The sequence below is a fragment of the Eublepharis macularius genome, chromosome 5 (assembly GCF_028583425.1).
Source record: "Eublepharis macularius isolate TG4126 chromosome 5, MPM_Emac_v1.0, whole genome shotgun sequence".
Classification (NCBI taxonomy): domain Eukaryota; kingdom Metazoa; phylum Chordata; class Lepidosauria; order Squamata; family Eublepharidae; genus Eublepharis; species Eublepharis macularius.
In genome coordinates this window covers 155,229,765-155,256,322 of record NC_072794.1, presented here as the reverse complement: position 1 = coordinate 155,256,322, position 26,558 = coordinate 155,229,765, and the positions used below count along the sequence as shown (strand labels likewise).

Here is a 26,558-nt window from a genome sequence, read left to right as displayed (position 1 = left end):
ACTGGGCTGGGAAGCCTCTGGTAGTGTGGTTGATGTGTAGCTTCAACTTTCCTTCTTGTCCCACCCTTAAGGCTTATTAAAAATGGTTACCCAACCAAGTCTTAGTAGGGAACGGATCAGGGGTTTGCAGGAGTTTAGCAGAAACTGGCACACAAGGCTTAGGGAGGTTCAAAATGTAACTGAGGTTTATTTACAGAAGGTTAAAATCAAAAGGCAGGTAGGCAGATGTTTGAACTGACGTAACAGAAAGGTTTCGTACAGGAACTTCACTGGTGTGTGGCACAAAACACTTGGTATAACACGACACTGCTGGCTTCTTTCAGAGGTTGACACTGCTTCACAGATGTTACGCTTTATATACTCAAACACAAACACAGCACGACTTTCCCTCCTCTCCAGACCTTAGGGTGCTCCACTGAGACAAACCCTTCCTAGATACTGGGCAGGCGTTATAGTTATGAGCTATAACCCTGTTCCTGGCGCTGAAGGGGAGACTCCTCTCTACCCTCTTCCTTGGCCCTCTATAATTCCCAGATCTCTCAAGTCTAAGCAGGAGTTAGTGCTGGTTTTCCCCACTTTAGTCCTAGGACTAACAATGCTTCACAAACATTTCTTCCTCACACAGAGGATTCTCTGGCTGATCCTCTCTGGTCTAAAGCCAGCCTCCAACTCCCTTTCACTCTCTTGTTTACTCTCCAACTCCGTCTGCCAGCTCCCCCAACATTCCATCCCCAACTGCCATTTCAGGCCAGCCACATAAGGGGTGGGGGGAGGAAACATGTCAATCATAGCTCACTGACTGGAAATCTCAGCATCTGAAGCTGAGTCCGTCACACTTGCAACTTGTGGAGAAACATTGGGCAGACGTTCCTTGAAAATGGTAATTCCCAGACCCATCGATAAAGGACGGCCTGATTATTTTCCATCCCAGCATTCTCCACACTCAGGGGATAATGGCATTGGAACCAACACTTCATTGGCTCTTCCCATATGTCATTTTTGTGGTATTAACAGTTCATTACGCACAATAAATTGGTAGAGTCAGGTGGCAGAACTCTGGGTTCTTTAAGAGATTGCACCCCATGTTTTTAAAAAACCCTCCTTGCATGTAATATACTAGCACATCAGGGAGTACAATGTACCTTTTCTGCTGACTTGCTGATTTACTACATGCAGGGAATGTTTTATACAAGAAAGCATTCAGAAATTTGACCATTCCCCTACAGTTTGAAGTGCTACAGGATTCTTCCACTCCAGCCTACTGCCTCTTCTAGCATAATGTGTGGGTTGGCTCTAAAACATTTCCAAAGCAGTAATCATGCTGTTCCCATAAAGTAAGAACCGGCTTTTACTGTACCAGTTGTTGGTACATTACCTGGTGTACCAGGTACACTTTCTTTATTTTCTTTCTTCTTGAGTGTACCCTTTGGTTAGCAGGAATATAATTTGTTGGTATGGCTGGGAGGTACCGGCCAGCTGTGCCCCTGTTGTTGGCATAAGTCTGTCTGAAGAACTTGATCTCAAGATTCTTGAAATTCTGCACATTTTAACTTGTACTTTGGCAGGGAGGAACTACGCAAGAAAAGGTTATGGCCTCTAAATGGGAAAGTGTGCTTCCTAAGAGAGAGATACTTTGAAGAGAAAGGTCCAAGATTTTCCAGCCGGGCATGCCACTTCAGATCTAGTTGAGGCTGGTGGAAGATATTTTGTTGCCCCCAAGCCAGGTACACCCATTGTACTGTTACCTACAAATGCCAAAGTGAGCCAAGCTTTGGCACAAGGGCTCAGATTGGATTTGGCCAGCAGTAATGTAGATCTGAGGAGTGATGCCTGATGCCTCCCATACCAGAATTTTCACAGGAAGAGGCTACCATGAGTAGGAAATGAAAGAAAGCTGAAAACAGAGGACCAAATATAACATAAGAGAGCTCAGCGATTAAGTGGTTGGGATGCAAATCAGCTCTTTACTGGTTTGAATCCCACTACTGCCTCAAGCTCCCCAGCTGTATTGTGGGAATAATAATAATACTGACTTTGTTCACTGCTCTGAGACACTAATCTGTCTAGAAGAGTGGTATATAAGCAAGTTGTTGTTGTTTACGATAGCAAACAAATGGTGGCCACACAATTGCTGTCACCATTATAAAGTGTTTTTAGGAATACTTTTTATTTTATTAATAAAATTAGAAGCCTTATAAAAAAGGGAGAGAAATAGGTAAAGAAAGTAAAGAAAAAAGAATACAAAGAGAGAAAAAGAACAAGCATTGAAAATAACGAAGAAAAATTATATTTCATTTTCTATTTTTCTCTACAACACCTATCATATTTTAACAAACATTATACTTTTTGTTTTAATATCATCAAAATTTACCTTTTCAATACTGCCCCCCTTCTATTTATTTTTCCCAAATTTATCTTCTTAGAAATCAAAACCACAAATCATCAGTTCATTTTTTCTCATCCCACAGAGAAAGTCAATAAGAGGTTTCCGGTTAACCATAAAGGAAGACAATATTTTATCTCTGATCCGAGCTGTAAGTTTAGCTATCTCCGCTAACTCCATCATTTTCACAATCCAGTCTTCGATAAAGTGTTTAAATGTTATGTAGGCCTGATCAGGAGCAGGCCCACCTGAACTCTCCTCCTGAACTCTATGCCAGAGCGTATGGCTGTTTTGGTACTTTAAAAGGCATGGGGGGGGGGGAAGCTTCGCATCATGGGCTCGATCCTGCTTGGGCCCACATGAGATTTTTAAAAACTTTAAAATGGTGACAACAATCAGATGGCTGCTATGCATTCATTGTCGTGTTTAGTTTGGCTCAGAAAAAGCAGCAGATAAAGGTAGGTAGGCTGGTGGGTGGAAGAGGGAGAAGGAAGCAGGTCTACTGGCAATTGCACCATGGGGCCTTGCCTAATGGTAGCAGCCGCCACCGCCGCACAAGTGGGCCTGATCTAGCTGCTGTGAGTGGTCACCACACCACCCGGGCTGGTCCAGCACTAGAGGTCACCCTGCAGCTGGGCCTAGGCCTGCCCTAGCAGCCACCACAGAACTCAGCCAGGGGATAAGCTGCCGTGGGAGGGAAAGCTGAAGACAGAAGGGCAGATAAACACACGTTGGCTGGGGGTGGGGGGAGAGAAAAAGAAGCAGGAAAAGCAGAGAGGCTATGGGAGCTTTCAGCAAAGGGGAAAAGGAAATCGTATATTCCTGACACAAGAGCAGTGGCTAGCAGAATGGCTCTCAAAATGGCTTTTAGGCACCCTCACAGAAGCTAAGCAGGGTCTGTAATTGGATGGGAGATCTCCAACAAAGCCCAGGGGGTACAGAGGCAGGCAATGGCAAACTACCTGTTAAGTTTCTTGCCTCATGGGGGTTGGGGGGGAGTTGCCATAAGTCAGCTATGACTCGAGGGCAGGATTTCATTTTTCATGTGCCAAGACATGAGGGAGCATTCATGTTCAGAGGCAGTGTACCCCACAGCAACAAATGTAGGCAAGAAACAACCAATCTCTTTTCAGGTTCCCAATAGAATCAGTCTAGCTGAAAACTGAAGGTTCTTTGGATTTGCTTGGTCTAGCATGTGTGGACTCTCAGTCAGTCTCTTCAGTCAATTGGAGGATGTCCCATAAAGCGAGATCAGGGGGTCGCCTGGGGCGAGTAAGGTTAAGACACTAACAGTGCAATCCTAAAAAGAGTTACTCCAGTTTAAGCCCATTGAAATCAATGGCTTTAGACTGGAGTAACTCTTCTTAGGATTGCACTGTAATACATCTGCAATTGGATCCGCAGGGTGCTGGCTAATGCTAAATATCTCTCCACCACCACCGCTCTCACACAGACATCTACATAGGTCGGTACAAGCGGACCGCTCGGCTCTGCCTTTCCTCGAGCGCGCTCCCCCCTCCCTTATTTACGAGCGGAGGTTGACGGCGCCCCAGTGGACTACGAATTGCACCCCCCCCCGTCCCGAAACAGCTCGCCCCGCCGAAGGCATGCTCTCGCTCCATTCCGAAGCACATTGGGGCGATTTAAGCCAGCCCATTTTAAATAATAATCAAAGCAGGGTGCATTGACTCTAAAGAAGGAAGCTCTGACTCTCGAAAGCATAGAGCCCGAAAATTTTGTTGGTCTCTAAGATGCTATTATTGTTATTATTGTTATTATTGTTATATTAAATTTGGGTTCTGTTTGCAGCTGCTGAGATCCGGATTGTGGCCCTGCCAAGCCTAAAGGACGACGGGTTTAATGACGGCCAACAAGGAGCAATCTCCCTCTGTTGGCGTCTCGAAGCCTCGCACCGATTTTTCCCACTCCCGGGCAGGGCTTTGCTTTGCAAAAAAAAGGGCAAATCTGCGCATCGTTGTCTTTAAGAGGCCAGGCTTGGGGGAGGGGGAAGAAACTTGGAGGGGGCGTGGCCCAGGGCTGGCTCCCCTGTGATTGGACCGGGGGCAGCCGTGCCCTCCCCTCTCTTCGCTCTCCCCCCTCCCCGCTTCTCTGCTAGATTCCTTCCCCCCTCCCCTTTGAAAGGGCAGTTCCAGTCTAGCGCTGACGTCACCCCGTCTGTCTGCTGCTGCCTCCTCTCCTCTCCCTCTCTCGCGTATGAAACCGAATCTCCTTGGACTTGAATGAGGAGTGAAGCAGTGCGGGGAGGGGAGGGGGGAGCCACTCAGATCTTGCCTGGGCAGGCGAGGGAGAGAAAGAGGGAGACGGAAACAAAGTACAAACGTCTCTTCCACCCCAGATCTGTGCGAACTTCTAGCTCTGGAGGGGGAATGGGAGGGGGGGAGAGGAAGAAGCAGATCTTAAGAGCTGAGAGCTCTATCTAGCTTTCCCCTATTCGAATTATTATTATTTTTTCAATTTTGGGGGGGAGGGAGGGTGGGTATTTTTTTTTAATCTTAAACCTTTTTTTAAAAAAAAATCCCGTCTTTTCCCTCCTCCTTCTCCCCATCCTGCTCCCCCTAAGGAGAACCCCCGTCTTTATGTTATGCTCCCCGGAGACCTTTTCAGGTCTTCCCGTCCCTTTGTTTCTTCGACTTTTTCTTTTTTAAATGTATAACTTGATGGGTCTCAACGGCACCGCCGGAGCCATCCAGCCGAATGTCTCCTGTACATGCAACTGCAAACGGTCTTTGTTTCAGAGTATGGAGATCAGTAAGTATTGGCGATTCTTTGATTTGATTCGGACTCCCCCAAAGTAATTATATTTTTAATTGGGGGGGGGGGTGTCCTCGGGAACGACGGGCTCCTTGGGAGTTTGGAAATGCGGGCAAAGCCCAGCCTGGGCTCTCGCCGATGGTTTCATTTCACGGTTTTAAAAGTGGGGGGAGGAAACGGGGGCGGTGGATGGCGAACTGTTTTGCTGGCTTCTGGGTCTCGATCGCCGCCTCTCCTTTTCCAAGATTTTTGAATGTGTGCCTATTTCCCACCCACCCCCAACTTGGTGTGTAGGTTTATGTAGGTGCCCCAAAGTTTAAAAGTTTTTAAAAATGTTTTCCTACTTTAAAAAAAAAGGTGCACACTTTTAAAATTAAAAAAAAAATCATATTTTCCCCTTCCGGAGGAGGAAGCAGGCGCTTCTATTCCTCCGCTTCCTAAAGTTGCTTTCTTATAGGGGCGTTCAGAGATGAACTTTAGCTCGGACATCTTCCCCGGTCGTTTTCATGTTACGCTTCCAGTGTTGCCTGGCAGTCGTTTGCATTGATTGATCGGAGTGTCACTTGCGTTAGAGACATACATGGGGGGGGGGATTGGAAGACGTTTTGCTTGTTCCGTGGCTGGGGGCTCCCTTTGGGGAACAGAGAAGGATTCGAGGACGGGTTGTGTGTCTTGTGTGTGTTGTGTTTCGTGTGTGAGACAGGGCAGAGGGAGCCTGGGCACTTTAGTCTGATCGCCCGGAGGAGCTTTTGTCTGCTTCCTAAACCAGACGGGGAAACAGCCTGCTCGGGCTATTTAAAGCACACGCACGGTCGGAGAATCCCCGAGCAACCCCTGGAGCCCTTTTCTCCCAGAACGCCGCCTCTCCTGTTTTAATAGGGCGGCCAGCCCTTTTCATCGCCTCGCCTGCCCCTTTGCAATCTCCTCTTTCCCTCTGACCCATGCAGATCAGGAAAAAAACCCCTCTATTTTAAAATACCTTAACCCTGGAAATCTAGTTGCTCTTTAAGGGGCTACTGGACTCGAATCTTGCTCTTAACCCTTCACTGTTATTGTAGCCCACCCAGCCTTTCTTATTGAATAGCCTCTTTTTCAAGACCCCTTTAAGCAGGGAGAAGGTGCTTGGGACAAATTTAGATGCTGTAGCTAAACGGAACCTCCATGTTCAGAAGCAGTCTGTCTGAATGCCAGGTACCGGGGACCAACAGCAAGCTCTGCCCTGCTTGTCAGTTTCCCAAAAGAATCTGCCTGAGCTGTTTGAGAAGGTTGGATTAGATGCAGTTTTGATCAATTCTAACTGGGCTTTTCTTACGCCTTTGGCTTTCTGCACCAGTTTGTACTCCAAAATATTCAGCCAGTAGTTGCTATGATGCCTTCGTTTAGGAAGATGGGGTATCGGAGGCATTAGTGAATTGCTTTCTAACACACTCCTGTGGTGAAATAAGATAACAGTTTAGCAATTAAGTCTTCTCAGTAGTCCTCTGTGTGTGTGTGTTTGTGTGTGTGTCTGCTGGGAATGCAAATGCTACGTCCAGTGAGCTAGAATTGGTGACTATAAATAGTAATCGCTTGGTCTGAGAAGTAGATTACAGATCTGTCTAGCCTATGGGAAAAGCTAAGTCAGACAAAACTTGTAAACTACCCCCCCCCCCGTGTCTACAAAGTTTTTAAAAGCTAATTAAATGTACTATCCTAGAGCTAATGATATATCCAGAAATAGCATAAATCCAACTTCTTCGAAGAAGGTATTTTTTTCGAAAGAGTATTGTGTGCATATGAATGGGTAGATAGGGAGGAAAGAATGATGGCAAATATTTTTTAGCCTCTTTATAAAATGACCCATAAAGCATAAAGTGATAGAATACTGTCTTTCTCTCTTTGACTCCATAATATTCTTCCCCTGGATCTAACCCATTCTAAACTCTTTTAACATAGGCTGGGAGACCCCCTAAGTCTATACTATTTTTAATACTTACACTTTCGTAATGAATTAAGCAGAATGTCACCTTTGTCTCCTACCTACCCACCCCTCCTTTTTTCATGTGCACAGGCTGGTATTGAAACATCACTAAACCTGTTTATAGGATACAAGCTGTACATGGCCAGATCCTCATTAATTCTGAGCATGTCAGTGCCCTTGCAGTAGCTGCGACCCCACCAGACTCCCAGACACAGCGGGTCTGTCTCTCTCCTCCTAATGGATGGGGGAGGGAGCCTTTCCCCCCTTCCTGGTGGAGACGGAGGTGTCAAATTATTTCCTCTTAAAATCTGCAAATTAAAAACCAATGTCCATGGGAAAATGTGATTATCTCTGTAAATATTGCAGCAATTAAAATGGATTCCCCCCCCCCAATCTCAGACCTGATCTTTAAACTGTTTTGGCTGTGGTCCTTGGATTATTTACAGTGTTGTAGTTGCCACAGAAATATGTATAGGGTTTCTGCCTGTTCTTTAATGTAATGCCAAATATTCCTGTCCTTCTACACACACACACACACTCACTCACACACTCTCTCTCTCTCACACACACATACACACACATATTTTCTTTTCAAATTCATCACTTTTATTTCAGTCCCTTCCTCTCAGCTAATCAGCCGTAATGATGTTTTGGCTGACACGGAGACAGTCTTGTTAATTTACTTGTCTGTTCTTCCAAACAGACTTCATTTCTCTCTTCTGATGAAGTGATGCTCAGGGGGATTTGACCCACAAGGTTTGCATTGGTATCAGTGCATTCAGAAAAAATATATAACATATACATTCTTTCAATGGGACTGGATGCCAGAAGAGAAATGGGGAAGGGAATGTTGAGATATCTTGTTTCTATACAGCTTCTTTAATTGCTGTTAGAACATTTGGGGGGGATAATTTGTACTAGCTCCTGTTGGTCAAATCCTCCCTGTCTGTTCTTTATTGAAATGTACTATATGCATGTAAGCCTCTGTTTCTTTAACAGCTAAAAAAAAGCCAACTTAATCTTCTAGCTAGATCTTTGTACTTGTTTGGGAATTCTAGAATGCTATGCATAAAGGGTTATTGAAATAGGTAAGACTAGACTCTGTTTTGATTTTTAAATTCTATGAGCTCTCATTTGAATGTAATGGCAAAATTGAAGTTGGGCTGTAATCTTGGGCTCACGTCTCAGAGGAAGTCACACTCAACTCAGGTGGGCTTATTTTCAAATATAGATGCTTACAGCAAGGTTCAAGTGTCTGAAAGTATTTAATATAGTCATATAATGAAGTCTTCATATGGCATATCCACAGCGGCACAAAATTTCCCTTTGGTACCAGTAACTATAGTTGAATGGAAGGCAATGAAACTGGTGTCTCGGCTCTCTGTTGACCTTGTGGCTTCCAGCATATATTCAACCAGCAGCATATAATATTGGGAGTTTGGTCTCATTTAAGAGTTCTTTCACTCTGCTCTTGCTGTTTTCAGAATTCAGGCAACTAAAACCTGACATCACTTTAATTTAAGCCTTTATTCTGTGTAAAAATATAACTGGATCTCTTTTACAAGTTTGTATCATGCATCTGACGAAGAGAACTTGATTCTCGAAAGCTTATGCTACAATAAAATTGGTTAGTCTTAAAGGTGCTACTGGACTCTTTTGGATCTCTTTTAGTTATCCATTCTAAGAATATGAAGTCAGGTTTTTCTTAAGGTTGTTATTACTAAATAATCTGATCATTTTTTATTTGAGCTGACTCCATAGTATGTGTGAGTAAGCCCATTCTCTCTTGCTAAGAGTGAATGGTATCTGTCAGCCCCCAAAAGTCATTCCTCATGTCAGAATTAAGAAATTCTTTTTATATTTTTGGAGCATTAGATGCATAAGTATAAAGGGATTTAAAAAAAATCAGCATAGTCCAAATCTGTTCATAACTTCCTTGTGGAGGAAGGAGTCTTGCATGACAGTACAGCAAAAGTTTCTTGCTTGGAACAATTTGTTCTCTTTCAGATTATTCCTTGGCACTTGGAGAATGAGATTCAGTTTCAGAAATGTTCTTCAATGCATGAATTGTCAGTACTGGGATGACTCCTTTTCCTTCTTGATAAATTTGTGGCAAAATGCTATGGTAAAACCGGGCAGAGAGGAGAGAGGGAGAGGTTAAGGAGAAATTACTTTGGTGAAGGCTAGATGTATTAAAATCACTGGGCTTACTTCTGAGTAGCTATGAGCAGGATTGGGCTGCGCTTCAGTTTACAGAAAGACTTGTTCCTGCTTTCTAAGTGGAGTTTGTTTCTATCTCTGTGCCCATCTAGAAATAGAATTTTCCCTGAAACTTTTAGGGACTAAAAGCGACCTCCTTTTAGCTACCTCCTATGGACAAAAAATGGAGTGCTTTCTCATGGCACAAACAGCTTTCTCTCTGCATTAGTCTTTTTAGAGGTGTAGAAAGATATTAAGTATAGAATGCCTTCTGTTGGCTTGAGTCCGTGTTATAATTTGGACCCTCTTATTCCAGATTAGCACATCTTAATTATTTCTTCTCCCTGTTTCCTAATTCCCAGTCTCTAATGAGTATTAGAATCCCTGTTCTCTTTTTAAGCATATCTTGAAGAAGGGATGAGGGTCACTTTCAACCACTTTTGTATACATGTAAAGAGGGACAAGAAATAAGTACATCACAGCGTAATTGGGCCGCACGGAGTGATCTTTGGTATATTCGTCCTAAGGAGCAGAAAACACATTTCAGCCTAGAGAGATATTAACTTCATCTAATTCTGAACGCTGTGGAAGGTGTAGGTGTAGAAGAAATGTTATACTTTAAACGATGTTTACCTTTGTAAAAACTGAACCTACAGTTAGGTTTTAGGCAAAGACTTTGGGGGGGGGGGATTTATTTCAAATGAGTGCCTGTATATTTTGACAAAGAAGGCATCCGGTTTCTGTGCTGAACTCTTGGATTACCGAAAAGCCCTTCTTTTCTGTCTGTCTTTTTCTTCCCCCTCCCTTTCCAAGTTCAAAGTCTTGACTACTGTACAGACCAGCCGAGTACTCTGACCTGCCATAGCAACCATTCACTGTGACGCTTTCTGAGGCAGCCAGACATCTCTGATGTGGTCCTAATCAGTCAGACAAAGTGAAATGAGGTCAAGGGAGATCGCGCTGTTGGCGGAGTCTGTAAATAACAAATCATTCAGCTCGGCTGTAAGGTCTGCGTCCTTCATTCACGCACTTTGTCTCCTATGATTCCTAGAAACTGTTAATTTCTGTGCATTTATTCTGTTCGGTATTGTCAATGGGGTTTGTTTGTAGTTGCTGAACTCAAGTAGCGTTCAGAGAATGGGCTTTGGGCTGGGAAAGCTGTATTTCATGCCGAGGGGGAGAGAAGTTATTATGTGTCTATGTGTGTCTGTGTATTAGGTTGTACCCCATTATTCCAGATTAGTGAATCTGAATTATTTCTTCTCCCTGTTCCCTATTGACAGTCGCTAATGAGTATTAAGCATTCTGCTTTTAAGCATACCTTCAAAGAGTCCAGGGAAAATCCACCTTTTAACCACTCCTGATTCTGTTTGAATATAAGAGGGGCAATAAATGTGTGTAAGTTAGAAATCCTAGACAATTTAGCTCTTTCTGAATACGCCTGCTATAATAATAGAGCTCTCTGAAGGGTTTGAGAGACATCAGGCATATTCAGGTAACCCGATTGTGGTACTAGAGGTGTGCTCCCCCTTCTAGTTGTCCAGATACGATGCTGCCATAGTGAATTTGGACAACTGAGACATTCAGATATCTACTGTTTTGGGTAACAGAGGATCCTCCTTCACTCTTTTTTAGAATGTGTTGTTGTGGTGATGGTATGTGCAAATGCAGACCAATTTAATGACACTGCTTAAATTACCTGGGAACTATAATGAATGCGATGACCTTAATTCACATTTTTTTTTGTTCCTTTCAAGCTAGATGCTTGCTTTTAGTGTATGACTTAGCGGAAGACAATTGTGCTAGATACCAAAATGAAGGTGAGGATAGAAGTTTTCTGCTGCACCAAACTGTGGCAGGTTGGTTCAAGTCAATCTGTGAAACGCAGCTCGCACACAGACGCTGGTTTTCGGCTCCTCTGAGGGTTGCCAGGTCACAGAGTTGAAGTAACAATAGAAGTCATGACTGGCACAATTCCCCCGTCACGGTCTAGACAAAAGTCCTAGCAACCATACGGCCCTCAGTCCCTGCCCCCCAACATGACTACCCCCTCCCTGTCAGGCCTGCTTTCTCCTTGGCTCCTCCATTCTTCTACTCCAAGTCTCTTCATCAGGCATTGTTTCCTCTGGTTCCATTTCAAGCCACTGCCAGCTCCATCCCACTTAGCTATTTTGTCTCTCAGCTGTCCTCCCCAGCGTCCTGCTGCCCCCTGAACAGTATACAGCCCCTCTGATATGTCTTCAAAGCCTCCTCTCTCATTAGCTAGCCCTTTCCATTCCCCATCTTCTTTGCTCCTTTTCTTCAGCTTCCTTGTCTCCATAACCCCTTGTTTTCCTATCTCCTGGGAGCAGTTCCCCATTTTTTTTTTAGAACTTGTCCACAGGTGAGTTTTTAATCCCAAATTTGACTACGTTCCCTTCCCTCACAGAATGTGGAGCACAAAACCAATGTTTCTGTGAGCAAACAAACGTTCCCAGGCCACTGCCCCAGCATGGCTGACGGGCGCTGCAAGCTTCATCACCACAATCTAAGGTTATTGATTCCAGGTTGGAAAATTCCTGGAGATTTTGGGGTAGAGCCCAAGGAGGGTGGTTTTTTCAAGGGAAGGACTTCAGCTGGGTATAATGCGATAGAGTCCTCTCTACAAAAGCAGCCATTTTCTCCAGGGGAACTAATCTCTGTCACCTGGAGATGAATTGTAATTCCAGGAGATCTCCAGGACTGGCTCTACCAGGAGATTGACAATCCTACCACAAGCACAACACGATACAGACTGGAAGAACATTATTACCATCAATGGCATGTTTTTTCACCCCTGTGGAAAATAAATTTCAAATAAATTTCCTCCAGAAAAGTGACACACAAGCTTGGCTTGTAAACCAAGAGGAGTCAAGCTTGTCTGGAAACCTTTTTGTTTTCTTTTGGCCTGGGAAGTTTTGGTCCTGAACGTGGGGAGACAGTAAGGCAATGCTTACTTCTTGGTGAGAAAAAAGCATTTTAACAAGACCACAGGTTCTTCTCTTTCTTATTCACGTTGTACAGGATAACACTCCGGTATCCAAAATTAATCTTTGGGTCAAATTAACATGTCCCAAATCTTTATCGCGACTATGCCTTTGCAATTTTTTTTGTGTGCCAAATACAGTTTTTCATGGCCCTTGTATTACACAGATGTAAACTCAACTGTACTTCTGTACTCTCAAGGAGGAATTGTAGCTAATGACAGCATGTGATAACTTTGTGTTTGCGTACCCCTTTCTTGAATTCATACCTTAGGTCTTTGCATCTGGATGGGGGCCTCACTCTGACCAGGGACTCCAGTGTAGCAGGCTGCCACAGTAAGCGGTCCCTTAAAAAAGCCATTGCCTGATTCACAGTTGATCTTCAGTGGATCAGTAAAGGCTAGAGGTGGGGCCTGGCTGCGCTCACAAGAAGAGTGTCTAACTTCTTCCCAGGGAATGCCAATTCTCCTTGTGAGAAGAGGGTCACCCCAACAGGGCATGCATGGTTGCAGGCTGCCTTTAAAAGGAACAAGGAAGAGGGTCACCAGTGCAGAGTTATTGGCTTCCTTCTCCACGTTGCATGTGAGAAGAGCCAGGGGGGAGGAGGAGAACATGGGTAAGTCCTAAGGCTGCCAACCTCCAGGTGAGGCCTGGAGATCTCCCAGAATTACAACCAATCTCTAGGTGACAGAGATTATTCCCTCTGCAGAAAGTGGCTGCTTTGGAGGCTGCTTTGGTATTATACCCTCCCTTCTACAAAAGTCACCTTCCCCATGCTCCACCCCCAAATCTCCAGTCATTTTCTGACTTGAAGATGGCAACCTTAATACCTTTCTTCTGGGGCCACATGGGGCAGGGCTGTGGCTTAGCCTGTGACATGTATACACTTGCATCACGTTGGGCATGTACCTAAAATGTAGTGTGAAATATCTTTAAGGTGCTAGACAAAATGCATAACGCATGTTCTGTTACTTCCCCATTTCTTTGGAGGATCTGGAGATGTTTTGAATGGAATTGAAATAATTCATGCAATCCAGTGCTGTCATTGAGTTTCAAACCCAAGGCGTTCAGTTTGGCCCCAGCTGTATACCGCAGAATTGTGTTTAGATTATTCCATTGTGCTTCTTACTATCTTGTGTAACTGATCTGGCACAGTTACAAGAGTTCATACTGGTAACTTTTCCGCAGTGAAATATTAATTTCTTCCTCAAGATCTCAAGCGGCGTTTATGGCTTTGTTCTTATTGCCTGCCTACTTACACTTTTGATTAGCAGGAAGCAGGAAGTTAAGGGGTTATTAACCTGAGGGATCTGACTAGGTGAATAGGCCCAGAGTGCTTTTTAGAGAGAGTGGTATACATTAAGCATCCCCTTGATACATGTGTGTCTAGAAGTATTCCTAGAATGGGCTTACATGCACACTAAAGAAGCCCTTGAATATCTTTGACTGTTTTGCGGTTCCAACTCCACTGAGATCTGTAGGAGTTTACTGCTATAATATTCCCTCATCCTTAAACAGCAGAAATGGCAGCAGAGGCATTTTTAAAATTCAAAAATAACTAACTAGTTTATTTATTTTAGAGGGGAAAGAGGTGAAATCAGGGGTTGAAAATTTCTGAGGCAATTCAACACACACATATATATATCTGAGGTAAAATCAGTATGTGCACAGACTTTAGTTCTTATACTCTTCACAGATACTTAAAATGCTTGTTTTGAGGTTTTGGTTCCCTTATTTTTCTCCAAGCAGTCTAGTATACTTTCTTTTACTATTCTTTTTCTTCTCGAGTAAGAATGCTGGTACACACTTTCTAGTGCCCCAATCCCCTTCTCTCCAAACACCAGTATTTTCCTTCAGTTAACTGAATCTGAAGGTCTCCACAGGCAGTTTCCAACCACACCCGACTGGGGATCTCTTAACTCTCCAGAGCTACTTCCCTGTTTGACTGGGTAGGGAAAATCTCTTTAGAAGAGCTATCCCCTTTCCATGTCCCATCTACACCCACTTAACAAACTTCCTTGCTAACTTTTTTCCCGTTCTCCTGTCAGTGTTAAACTGCTTTCAGTTTAAGACTCTGTCTCCCAACTCGTCACATTTCATTCCTCTCAGTTAGGACTGAAAACAGACCCTCCTCTTTCCAGCTCATGCTACCTAGTCAGATCCCTTGGAGTAGCCTGTCACTAAAAGCTGTCTGTTTCTGTGAAGGATTAACCCTTAACAGTCAGTCCTGCCGCTTCCAGGCTTTTAAAAATATGCAGTCCATCACAGCTGTGGACTACAATGGGGGTTAAAACTGAATCCCATACTAGAGATTCACAACATAGAAGTCAAACGTTACTGAGAATGGCTGAAGCTGAGGCATTCAAGACATTGGCATGCACATTTGTGACACAGTCTAGAAGTTGCACATTGCTTCTAAACTAATCTTCAGTTTGTGGGATGGGATGATTTCAGAAAAATTGATAGGACAGTCACTGTCCTTTGTTCTTTATGCTAACTCATTTCAAGTCTATCCATGTTTAAAATTACTTGAGGGAATTGTATTGGGTCACTGCTAGAAAACCAGTTACTGGGCAAGGCAGGTAACAAGATGGACTTGTTCAGATTTTATGTTTGAGGAACAGTTGAAAGTAGAGATGGGTATGAACAGGGAAAAGAACGAACATGTTGTTCATTGCCATCCACGAACAGGAACTCATGAACAACCACGAACATGGCCCTGTTCACGAACATGTTTGTGGTTGGCTGTTTGTGGGGGCCAGCAGGCTCTCCTCCAGCCATCATCCAAGTCAAGGTCCCTACTGCACCACTCCCAGAAACCTGACCTGAGCAGGCACCAGGAAAGGTACCAATAATAAATAATAGCTTGGCCCAGAGCCTGGCAGCAGCCCTGGAACTTGAAGGGGTAGATCCCTATCCCACCACACACAAAGAAAATTCAAGCTCCAATGCACACTCTCTATCAAAATACCAACAGCAACTGTCTCTCTCCCTCTCCACTGTCTGCAAAGTCAGAGCTGGGAGCCCCCCTCCCCACTGCTCTTTGCTTTCTTGTTGTAATAAATTTGGAGCTCCACTCTTGAAAGGAAGACCTGCCTATCAAGCTAAATTGGGCTTAGATTGGGGTTTCCAGGGCAACAGCAGGAGTTCAGACAGAGTTCAGACAATCCCTGTCTAAGTTTCCAAGGGAACTGATTGCAGTTGCCAGACTATCTGGCTTGACAAACAGCACAACGAACAGCAACAACCACCTGTTGATTTAGAATGGGGCCTCACGAACAGCTTGTTCATGAACAGCAGATCGGGCTGTTTGTGGCTTTTTTTTGTTCGTATTGCTATTCGTGCTCATCTCTAGTTGAAAGCAGCCATAGGTAATGGCCGTTTATCCAGTGAAAACATTTCAGTGCAGACATAACCAGACAGGGAGCTGTTAGCGGCCTCCACTACCTGAAGAATCGTACTCTACCACTTAGTGGAAATTTTTTTTTTAAAAAAAGCAGAGATGTAGGACCAGATATTAGGTTTATATGAGAGTAAGCATTTCTTCTATCTGTTGACTTAAGTCTGTGTCCAAAGTTCCATTCTATCATCTTTCTCCTTTAGAAGCAAACTGAATGAGTTACAGGGTCTCATCTTTGTGACACCCCTACTATAGAACTCAGAAATTTGCCTGATGCCTAGCGCGCTGACCTTCAGGTGCCAGACGAAAATGTCTTTATTGTCCTAGGCTTTTTATTTACTGTTCTAGACAGACGATTGTGCAATATTTATGGTGTTTCTCCTTTGCCACTTCTGCTTTTGTGTTGGGACTTTCTATTTTCAGTTTTAGTGGTAGGCTGCGGATTGAAAAGGATTTTTTATATAATAAAAAAAGATTAATTAAAAAAGATAGCTTCCAACTGTTGCCATCTTGTTGTTTTTATGCTGGTCTCATTCTTCTTATTGATTCTTATGTGCTTTTTTTAAAAAAAATCATGGTTTAATGAAAAATGTTTTCTGTGTTGACAGCTGTCTTGAAAGCAATGCTGATGACTGTGAGACATAAATTTTAAATAAATAAATGTGGGTGGGAGCTACAGATGACTGGTTCCCCGCATGGTTATGAGTGCTCTGTGGTAAGTTACTAGTTGGCAGACAAATAGAAATCTATATACTCTTCCCTCAGTCGAAATATTAGGAAGGGTTATTTCGAAAAGTTAACCCAACAAGGAAATGCTTGTCTTCAAGAATCAGTCGCTGATCCAGTCCTGCAACTGAAGTTCTCTGGTTCATTGAAATATACCTTTCAATGCCCAAAGTTTAGTGATCCATTGCTCAGTGCATCTGCCCCCCCCCCACTCATCTTCATTGCTATGTCTGTTTCTTTCTGTGCTTTTCTAGATGAAGTTTTATGCCTTTGGATCTTCACAAAGCTCCAGTTATCTTCTGAGTTACTTCTGTTATTTCTGATACCAAACTGCCACTTATTTGTTGTCCTGACTTTCTTGCATCAGAAGCAGAAATCTGTTTTGATTCACCAAGTTCAGATTTTAGGGCCACCAGGACTTTTGCAGTTTTTTCCCCCTTAAAAAGGCATTAGATATCATTATAGTGACATACCATTGTAACGATAGGTATAGCAGGTTTTCTGAATTCTCAGCTTTCATTTTAAAAAAATTATTAAAAAGTATCTAGCCCCATCCTTTGTGAAGATGTGCTTTTTTCCTTGTAACTCCGCAAGGGAAGGAGCAAGAGATTTACTTTAATTTTAAAAAATGAAAGTATCTGTTTCACCTATTGTTAAATGGCATATTGATATAATAATATTCTGGAGCTGTGTTTTTTTTAAGTAAATAAAAACCTCCCTGGTGGCAGCAGGAGAAAATGATGCTGTGTAGACCAGAAAAATACAAATTTATCCACCCATACAGCAGCCGTTCACCTGAGATCTGAGCCTGCTCTTGTCAGATCTCAGAAGCTAAGCAGGCCTTGGTTAGTAATGGGGAGATCTCCAAGGAAGACCAGGGTTTCAGAGGCAGGCAATGGCAAATTACCTCTGTTCTTGCCATGAAAACCCCACCAGTCTGCTATGACTTAAGGGTAGAGATGGGCACGAACCAAAATACGAACCAAAATTAAGCACGAACCAGGCCAGTTCATGGTTTGTGAACCGCGGTTTGTCAGATCCCATTTCTGATGAACCACCACGAACTTTAGGCTGGTTCATTTGATTCGTTTTTTGGTTTGTGACTGCAGACAGCCTGGTGCGAATCAATCAGTTTCCTAGGCAACAGAGGATGGACTTCCTGCAGACCTTCTTATGGCCCGGAAGTGACATTCTGCTGACCTGGAAGTGATGATTTTCTGACCTGGATGTAACGTTTTCACGAACCAAACGGACCAGTTTGTGAACCAGGGGCAGGTTTGTGAAAGTTTGTGGTTCATGAAATTTAACAAACCATGAACCGCATGGTTCGGTTTTTTCCGGTTCATGCCCATCTCTACTTAAGAACACTCTCCACCACCATTACAGCAGCCATCCAGGCTTTCCTGTGATCTCTCCCAAAACTTTGGTGCAAAGCAAGTTTGGGGAAAGCTGGGGAAATTCTTTAAATTCAGAAATGCACCATGATGCTATGGGGAAGCAGAGAAAAAATGCTTCCCAAAAGAATTGAACTAGGGGCAGATAACCCATGTGGAAGGGCCTATAGGCTCCATCTCCAGGGCTGATACAATTCATCTACAAGTAGTTTAATGGTGTCATTAATGTCTGATCCTAAGATCAAATCCCAGTGCTGGCATGGAAGGAAGACCCTCATCCTTGCTCTGCCTTTGGAACTCTGAGTTGAATTCTTTGAGATCCTGCTAGTTCAGTGGATGTAGTTGTCTGCTAGTGTTCCTGATGTGCAATATGCCAGTATGCTGACACACAGTCACACTCAATCAAAAGATGTGTTCAAATTGGCCATTGCCAGTGAAATAATGCGAGCAGTACCATCATGTGCTTAGACGCATCCTCAGACCAAATACTTTTTCACTTATGCAGCTGCAAGACAAGAGTTGGATGGTTAAAGAATAGCAGGCAGTATACATATGTGAGTGAGGCTTATGGGGCTAAAAGGGATTTCTTGCAAGAAACAAGGTGGCTCTTAAGTCTTTAAAGAACTAACATTCCAGTAAAATTCCCCTGTCTTGCACTCATATAAACGTGTGAGGTATTATGCATCAGTCTGCTAAAAGCTTTTCTGAATACCCTGAATACCCTGTCTGATTCTATATACCCTGTCTGATCTCTAGGGTGTTCAAGGAATTGCCAGTGAGAGTCAATGTAGTGTAGTGGTTAAAATGTAGGATCTGGGACATCGAGGACAGAATCATGTCATAGAAGCTCTCTTTCTTATTTGTTGATTTAATTTGGATAACTTTACCCAGCTTTTCTCATTTGTGTGTGGACTCAAAGCAGCTTACAATAGGGGGAAAAAAGCAGCAAGCCAGAAATATGATAAAGTTACCTGACTACAACAAACTAATCCAAAGGGGAGGGAAAGAGAACAGAGCAGATGGTAAATACTTTGCCCTTGATGGCAACATCTCTCTCCAGGTGCTTCTTTCTTTACATGAAGCAGCTCCTAGGGCTGGAGAGGAGGAACAGAGCAGCTGGTAAAAGCTCTGCTTCTGATGGCAACAGTTTTTCTGCAGGTGCTTTGGCTGACCTTGGGCCAGGCACATGCTCTCAGCCTAGCCTACCTCACAGGGTTATTGTGAGGATAAAATAAGAGAGTGAGACAAAAGAGTGATATAAGCTGCTTTGGGTGCCCACGGAGGAGAAAGGAAAGGTATAAATGAAATAATTTTTTAAAAAGTAATTGTTGAATGGAAGCTGCAATTTCAGCTACAATTGTATGTTAATCATCAGTTTGGGCCATTGTTTGCCAAGCTTAGCATTGTGATGGTTAGTTGTCATTATAACCGAGTTCTTTGATGACTGTGTAAGGACAATATTATTGATTGGAATGAGTCTTCTAGTTTCAGATTCAGTTAATATTTAAAGTTCTGAGTAGGGTTGCCAGCTCTAAGTTAGGAAATTCCTGGAGATTTGGGGAGTGAAAACTGGAGAAAGCAGGGTTAGGGGGGGGGAAGGACCTCAGCATGGTATAATGCCATAGAGTCCCCCCTCTAAAGCAGCCATTTTCTCCAGGTGAACTGATCTCTGTGGCCTGGAGATCAGTTGTAATTCCGGGAGATCTCCAGCTACCACCTGGAGGCTGGCAACCCTAGTTCTGAAACTTCTTTGCAGGCTGAGAGAATTGGTTGAGTTTTCTAGTAAGGGTGATTATTTGTGAAATACAGGGCTTTTTTCTGGGAAAAGAGGTGGTGGAACTCAGTGGGTTGCCCTCGGAGAAAATGGTCACATGGGTGGTGGCCCCGCCCCCTGATGTCCAGACAGAGGGGAGATCAGGGGGCGCGGCCACCAGCCATGTGATCATTTTCAAGAGGTTCCGGAACTCCGTTCCCCCGCATTCCAGCTGAAAAAAAGCCCTGGTGAAATACTTAACAGCACTAGGTTGCAAAGTTTCATAATCTTCTTCTGTGGGGTTATCTTAATATGGTGCCTCATATGCCCAAAGATGACAACCAATCTTTCTAGAGATTTTTTTTTAAGTTGCTTACGTGGCTGTGCATCCCTCTTGTTTTTCACAGTGATGACTGCAACTGCAAGATGCGAGGTCAATTTATGTCATTTTATGTCAAAGTGGGGCCATCACAAAGGGTTCTTAGGCATGGAGGGCTTCCCAGGAAGCGCATTAAGTGGTTATTAGCTTATATAGGCAGGGACCAATGGGGAAGGAAAGTCAGGAGGGCAGTTCAAAGGGAGCCTGACATTTAAACACTTGTTAATTTTTAGTGATATTTGATAAGCTCACCCAGGTCTCCCAACTTTGGCGGCAATCCCTGGAAACAAAATGAGGGCAGAGAATTCTGAACTGGCATCAGTGGTGCCATGATAGGGTTGCCAATTCTGGGTTGGGAAATTCTGAAGATTTTCTGGGTGGAGCATGGAGAGAATGAGGAAGGGGTTGGGTAGGGAGTGAGTTCAACAGGGTATAATGCCATACAGTTCACCATCCTAAGCAGACATCCACCCGGACATAAATTATAATTCTGGGAGATCTTCAGGTAGGGTTGCCTGCCTCCAGGTGGTGGCTGGAGATCTCCTGGAGTTACAACTGATCTCCAGGCAACAGAGATCAGTTCCCCTGGAGAAAATGGCTGGACTCTATTGCTTGATATCCTGCTGAGGCCCCTCCCCTTCCCACATCCCACCCTTTTCAGGCTCCACCCCCAAAATCTCCAGGAATTTCCCAGTTCAGAGCTGGCAACCCTATCTTCAGGCCATACCTGGAAGTTGGCAATCCTACATCATGATATTATTTTCTAGTTTTGGAAGCCAGAAGCAACTGCACTACATTGTGGGATACTCCAGGAATTTCCCAGATCTCTGTGGTTTTTACTGAAAAGATCTAGGAAATACCAAGACTTATATGATGCTGTGATGTCAGTTCCAGTTCCAAAAGTGGAAGTGATGTCACAGTGTGCATATTTCTCCCAGTTTTGCTCCCACTGCTCCCTAGAGGTTGGATGGAGGTTGCCCACTGTAGCTGGCAACCTGGCAGCCCTAGTCTCTGGATTTCTGTGAGGCCCTGTATACAGATCCAATATATTTCATTGTCATCAGTAGAAGCCTTGATAATCTAAGTGGGTGAGATCTTAAAATGGCCAGCAGGAAGGCAAAAAGTGCCTATTACTATCCGAAGCTATCTCTTTAGGTCCATTGCATGAAAATCTTTATCCGTTAGTGTTACACGTGAGGCTGTTCAGACAGGCAAGTCGTCACTTGGTGTTGCAGTTCAGCAAGTGATGTATGTGTGAGTCAGAAGAGCAACACGACCTGCAGGACAGATATTTAGATCTTCCATGACAAATGGAAGTATTTATTGCATGTTGACAGTCCTTATTAAATAGACCTCAGACTCTGGGACAAGACCTGTAACATATGTACCTTGTGTTTAGCAGCTGAATAATCGGTTTCATATCGGGAGCTACGCTAATCTTGGATTGCTTCAGCTTTCCTGGTCATCATAAGTTTAAAATGCTTCCATCATCTTCCCATTTCCAAGTGACTCTTCGTAATAGATGTGTAGCTCATCCTTACGAATTAACTTTGTGTGGTATTGTACGAAAAGAATGAATAATTCCTTTGTCCTCTCCCCGCCCCCCACTCCACTCCCTGCTTCTTTACTTTGTGATTTATGTGTGCAGAAGCCCCAAGATACAGCTTTATGGAATCCGTGATTCATTTATTGGTCTGTCTGTCTACTAGTTATCTTTCAGTAATTCCAGAAAGCTGCTACTAGCTAAGAATGAATCACCCATGGTGAAGTGCACAAACAAATAGGGTCATGCTCATCTGCAGAAACTTTTCAGATCTATTTATGGTGTTGGGGAAAAGAGGTGGGTGTGTGCAGGACGATGGAATATGTGCCAATTACCCCTTGTGAATAAACCAGTTAGGTAACGTTACCCGTTATATAAAACCCCTTTTCTGCAGGTTGCCAGTAATCCTTGCAAGAAAGAGCTTCTAAATGATACATCCACCAAATGTGTCTGCCCTAAATATTTCTGAGTGGATCTGAGTCTGTTCAATGGGACTTATTCCCAGGGAATTGTTCTTAGGATTTCACCGGTAGGTGTCGTGGAGGCATACTAATCTATAAATATGTGAAAATGTACAGTCCAGACTATAGAGCAGGCATCTTGGTAACCTGTGATTTTTATGTGCGAATTAAGAGTCTCAGAGACAAGAGACCTAGCTTGTATAAATTGGATCCCAGATATGCACTTTTGGGGATTTCTAAGTTTGATTCTTCATTTGACTTTTAAGCAAATAATAGGCATGTTCTCCAAATTCCAAAAGTGGCCACAGGCACAGTAAGATCCATGAACTAGTTGTATCTAGCATGAAAGATAGAAGCATAGGGAATAATTCAGTGGCCAAACAGCCCTGTTACCTTTGCATCAGAGAACAGCTAGTGGGCACCTTTGCAAAATGGCTGCCATGGGGCATAGCCGACCACAAAATGGTTGCTATTTGGGTTGGAGCCAATTACAAAATGTTAGGAAATTCCAAGCCCAACACCTTCCTGTGGTGGAGGTAGGTGTTTCACAAAGGTGGTGCTTCCTCAGCTCTTATGAAGCAGTTTCTGCTCTGCTATGGTGGAGGAAAGCCAGGATGGGCTCTTTGCATTGAGGAAGAGGAAATAGATGCCCTGAAACAGATGGGCACCATATTGGGGACACTGAAATAGCCTGCATTCCCTGTGTAGATTATACATACCTCTCAGGATTACTTTAAAAACAAAGATTGTCATTAACGACAATTATATTGTAGTTGTCTCTCATACCAGGTGAACAGATGTTTAATATGTTGTTTGTTAAAATATTTTATATCCCACCTTTTTATCTGGTGATTGAGGCGGCTAACTAGTTTTAGTTCCTGTTCAATGTCCGTTGTTACCCTCAACAATGATAAACTCAAGTCTGTGTAGCTCCTTTCATCGACAAGACACCAGAGATTGCTCAGTTCCTCCTTCCTGCTTGTGTAACATCACACCTGTTCTACATTCCACATTCTGGTGAAGAATCTTGATGTGGAATGATGGGAGGCTTGCTAGTAGTTGTGGCCCTCTGGTTTTCCTCGGTGCATTCTTTTTGTCTGTGTTGACAGAGGCAAGCCCCCAAAGTATTGCTTAGCTATCTTTCCCCTCGCCCTCAAGAGTTACATAATATGAACATTACTGCTATCCTCAGACAGGCACTTTCAGTTTATTTATCCTTACCCTCCTGGTTTGGTGGAGAGCCAGTTTGGTGTAGTGGTTAAGAGCGGCAGGACTCTCATCTGGAGAACTGGATTTGATTCCTCACTCTTCCACTTGAAGCCAGCTGGGTGACCTTGGGTCAGTAACAACTCTTTCAGAGCTCTCTCAGCCCCACCCACCTCACAGGATGTTTGTTGTGAGGATAATAATAACACACTTTGTAAACCACTCTGAGTGGGTATTAAATTGTCCTGAAGGGCAGTATATAAATTGAATATTGTGGTGGTGGTGGTTCTCCCAGTGGGTATCAAGAAGATGAGTTGGATCCAGAGCACAGTTTCCATGGGCGCAAAGACTTCTTCTCACAAAGTGTGATTTCTTGGCTTTCCTCCTCAAATAGCAGTCTAAGATGATGCCTGAAATCCTGTTCCTGCTGATATAAAAGAGCCCTGTGGCGCAGAGTGGTAAGCTGCAGTACTGCAGCCCAAGCTCTGCTCACGACCTGAGTTCGATCCTGGCGGAAGCTGGGTTCAGGTAGCTGGCTCAAGGTTGACTCAGCCTTCCATCCTTCCGAGGTCGGTAAAGTGAGTACCCAGGTTTCAGGGGGTAAAGTGTAGATGACTGGGGAAGGCAATGGCAAACCACCCTGTAAAAAGTCTGCCAAGAAAACGTCGTGGTGCGACGTCCCCTCATGGGTCAGTAATGACTCGGTACTTGCACAGGGGACTACCTTTACCTTACCAGCTTGAGACCATGCATAGCTGCTGCCTGTCAGAGTAGATAATACTGACCTTGATGGGTTCTCATTCTCAAGATGGGGCCCGGGCCCCCCCTTTTACTCTTTAGTAGGATGGCCCAGGCTAGCCCAAACTCATCTGATCTCAGAAGCTAAGCTGAGACAACACTAGTTAGTACTTGGATGGGAGACCACCTAGTAAGTCCAGTGTCACTACATGGAGGCAGGCAGTGGCAGAGCCTGCTATCTGGTCCTTTTAACTGTAGATGGTGGCCATTGAACCCAGGCCCTTCAAAGCAGCTTTTCTATCACTAGGGCTGTCAGGATTAGTGGGAGACCTGCCAGCAGTCCTCTTCTCCTGCAGCCACTCAGTGGGCCAATGGGGGTTGGGAGGATGGCCACTGACATAGTGAGATCATCTCCTGTGCAACCCAGAAGTCACATCATCAGGTAGGGGCAGCACTGTAGCATTCTCTTTCTAGAATTTTGGGCAACTGCCACTGAGTTACAGTCTTGGTATTCTATAATCCCGAGCAGCAGAACCTGCTTTCTCAATGGCTTGGATATAGCCACTCCATTTCTTCTGAGCCCAGTTTTGATCCACCATTCTGCCTGGGATGTACGGTGGCCAGCAGCTGGCATCCCTTGGAAACAAGGGAGTTGGAGATGTGGGGGCACTGTCCATCAGCCATGTGATGCTCATGGGGTGGCTTTGGGCAGGATGTGGTATGTTGGCCTAATTTAGCTTACAACAGAGTGGTTGTCAGAATAAGCTAGGAGATGTATTCCACTTAGAGCTCCTTGATGGGTGCGGTGAACAGGTGACGAATCATAAAGAAGCAGGTTGTTTATTTGGCCTGCATCCTACTAGACACCTTTTTTGTTCCCGTCATAAATCAAATGTATGTATTTTCCCGAGTCAAGTGTGGGAGTATATGTCAGGTGTTAATGATTCATTCCTGGTAACTGAATGCATGCAGGCAGTGAGGAGAAGAGACTTGAGGTCACACCTGCTGGTCCCGTGTGTTGTTTCTTTTACTTAGCACATTGTTATCTCACTCTTTCTCCAAGGAGCTTAGAGAAGCATACATGGGTATTCCCTCCTCCATTTTAACCTTACAGCAACCAGGGTTGCCAGCCAATAGCTAGCAACCAGCAGGAGAGGGAGGGAGCAGGGGGAATACCTGGAAATAACAGGTCACTGGTGTGACATTGGCATGGTGCTGTAGGATTTGGAAAAATCACCATAGAGTTTTGCCTGAAACTTAGAGCCTCATGAGACGACCTGATGTCACTTGATCATGAGCATTGTCAGGTGACCTGATGTCACTTCCAAGTGTTTGCTGGAAGTGATATTGGCGTGGCGCCACTTTAAAAAAACATTTCCCCCCCTATTGGCCCTCAGTGGGTTGGTGAGCAATAGAGAGGGATGCTGGAGGCCAGGAGCTTTCCAGCTTCAGAGGGAGATCTTGTCTTCCCAAAAGCAACCTTGTGAAATAGGCTAGGCTGGGCGTATGAGACTGACCAAACAGAATCACCCAGTAAGTTTCATGGCAAGTATCTGAGTCTTCCTAGTTCTAGCCAGCACTTTACTGACAACGCCACTCTGACTTTCCTCTAACTTTGTATAGAACCTTTGTGCCCAAAACCTGTGCATGCAAACACTATGCAGATGCAGTCTATATGTGCATTCATATTGTCCATGCCTAGGCTCCATGCACAAGCTTGTGGATCAGCTTGTGGAGATCAAGGGCTGGAACCAGCAGGGTATGATCCTGACCCCTCCCTTTCTATGCATTCAGTGGCCGCCAATATGTTTTCTGCACAAGGCTGAAATCTTCATCATTTTTTTTTAATATTGAAAATAAATTTAATCTCTTAATACTTGAAGTGGGAAATCGCTTGCATATTTCTTAACTACTGTATAAATTACATATATCCACATCAGAGGCTACAAATTCCAGGTAAGTTTGAGGACTTACCTGATTAAATACTGCCTAGAAGCTTAAGAGGAGGGGGGGTGGAAATATACCAGCAAGACCAATATCTGCTTCCTTTCTACTGTCCTAAGGTCCTTGACGTCTGGTCTACACATTAGGGTTGCCAGGTACCTGCTGGGCACAGAAGGTGTCCCACCCCCAGCTCCAGTTGCCCACCTTTGCTCCAGTGGCTGGTAGGAGAAAAATAAAGGAAAAAAATTGCCATCGGTACAATGGCATTATGTCTCTTACAGGAAAACCCGGATGTGATGTCTTGCCTTACTTGGCATTTCTGGAAACTATGGTAATACCATGAAGTTTCTGGTGATTCCTAGAAAAGCATCATGTCATATCCAGGTTTTCCCCCAAATTGTCATAATGCTGTTCTGCCAACAGTGTCCCCCTGTCTCCCACCATTTGCCATCCATTGGTTGGCAGTTTTCTGCTACACATACTCCAGAATGCTATGGTACAGTCCTGAGCTACTAGAATGGAGGCGTGGGACCATATTTCTAATGCTCTTTCTTGTAAATACAAAGCAGAAAACGAGAATGTTTTGCTAAAAAGTTCTTTACTTACAGGGAGTTTTTAACATGTAGGAGAGCATTCCAAAACAAAAGCTTGCTTCCACCTGCACACAAACAACTGCGGAACGGAGTGGTCCAGCTCAT

The 26,558-nt window shown here is 44.0% G+C and overlaps 1 protein-coding gene across 2 annotated transcripts in view; it reads left to right on the top strand.

The window, feature by feature from the left end:
• Positions 1 to 4,894: 4,894 nt before the first annotated feature.
• PMEPA1 (prostate transmembrane protein, androgen induced 1) overlaps positions 4,895 to 26,558 on the top strand; it is a 95,541-nt gene continuing 73,877 nt past the window's right edge. For both annotated transcript variants that reach the window (XM_054979212.1, XM_054979211.1), the window contains exon 1: positions 4,895 to 5,152. In XM_054979212.1, coding sequence (XP_054835187.1) covers positions 5,050 to 5,152 — 103 coding nt within the window. In that variant the 5' untranslated portion in view covers positions 4,895 to 5,049. The remainder of the gene's footprint in view (positions 5,153 to 26,558) is intronic.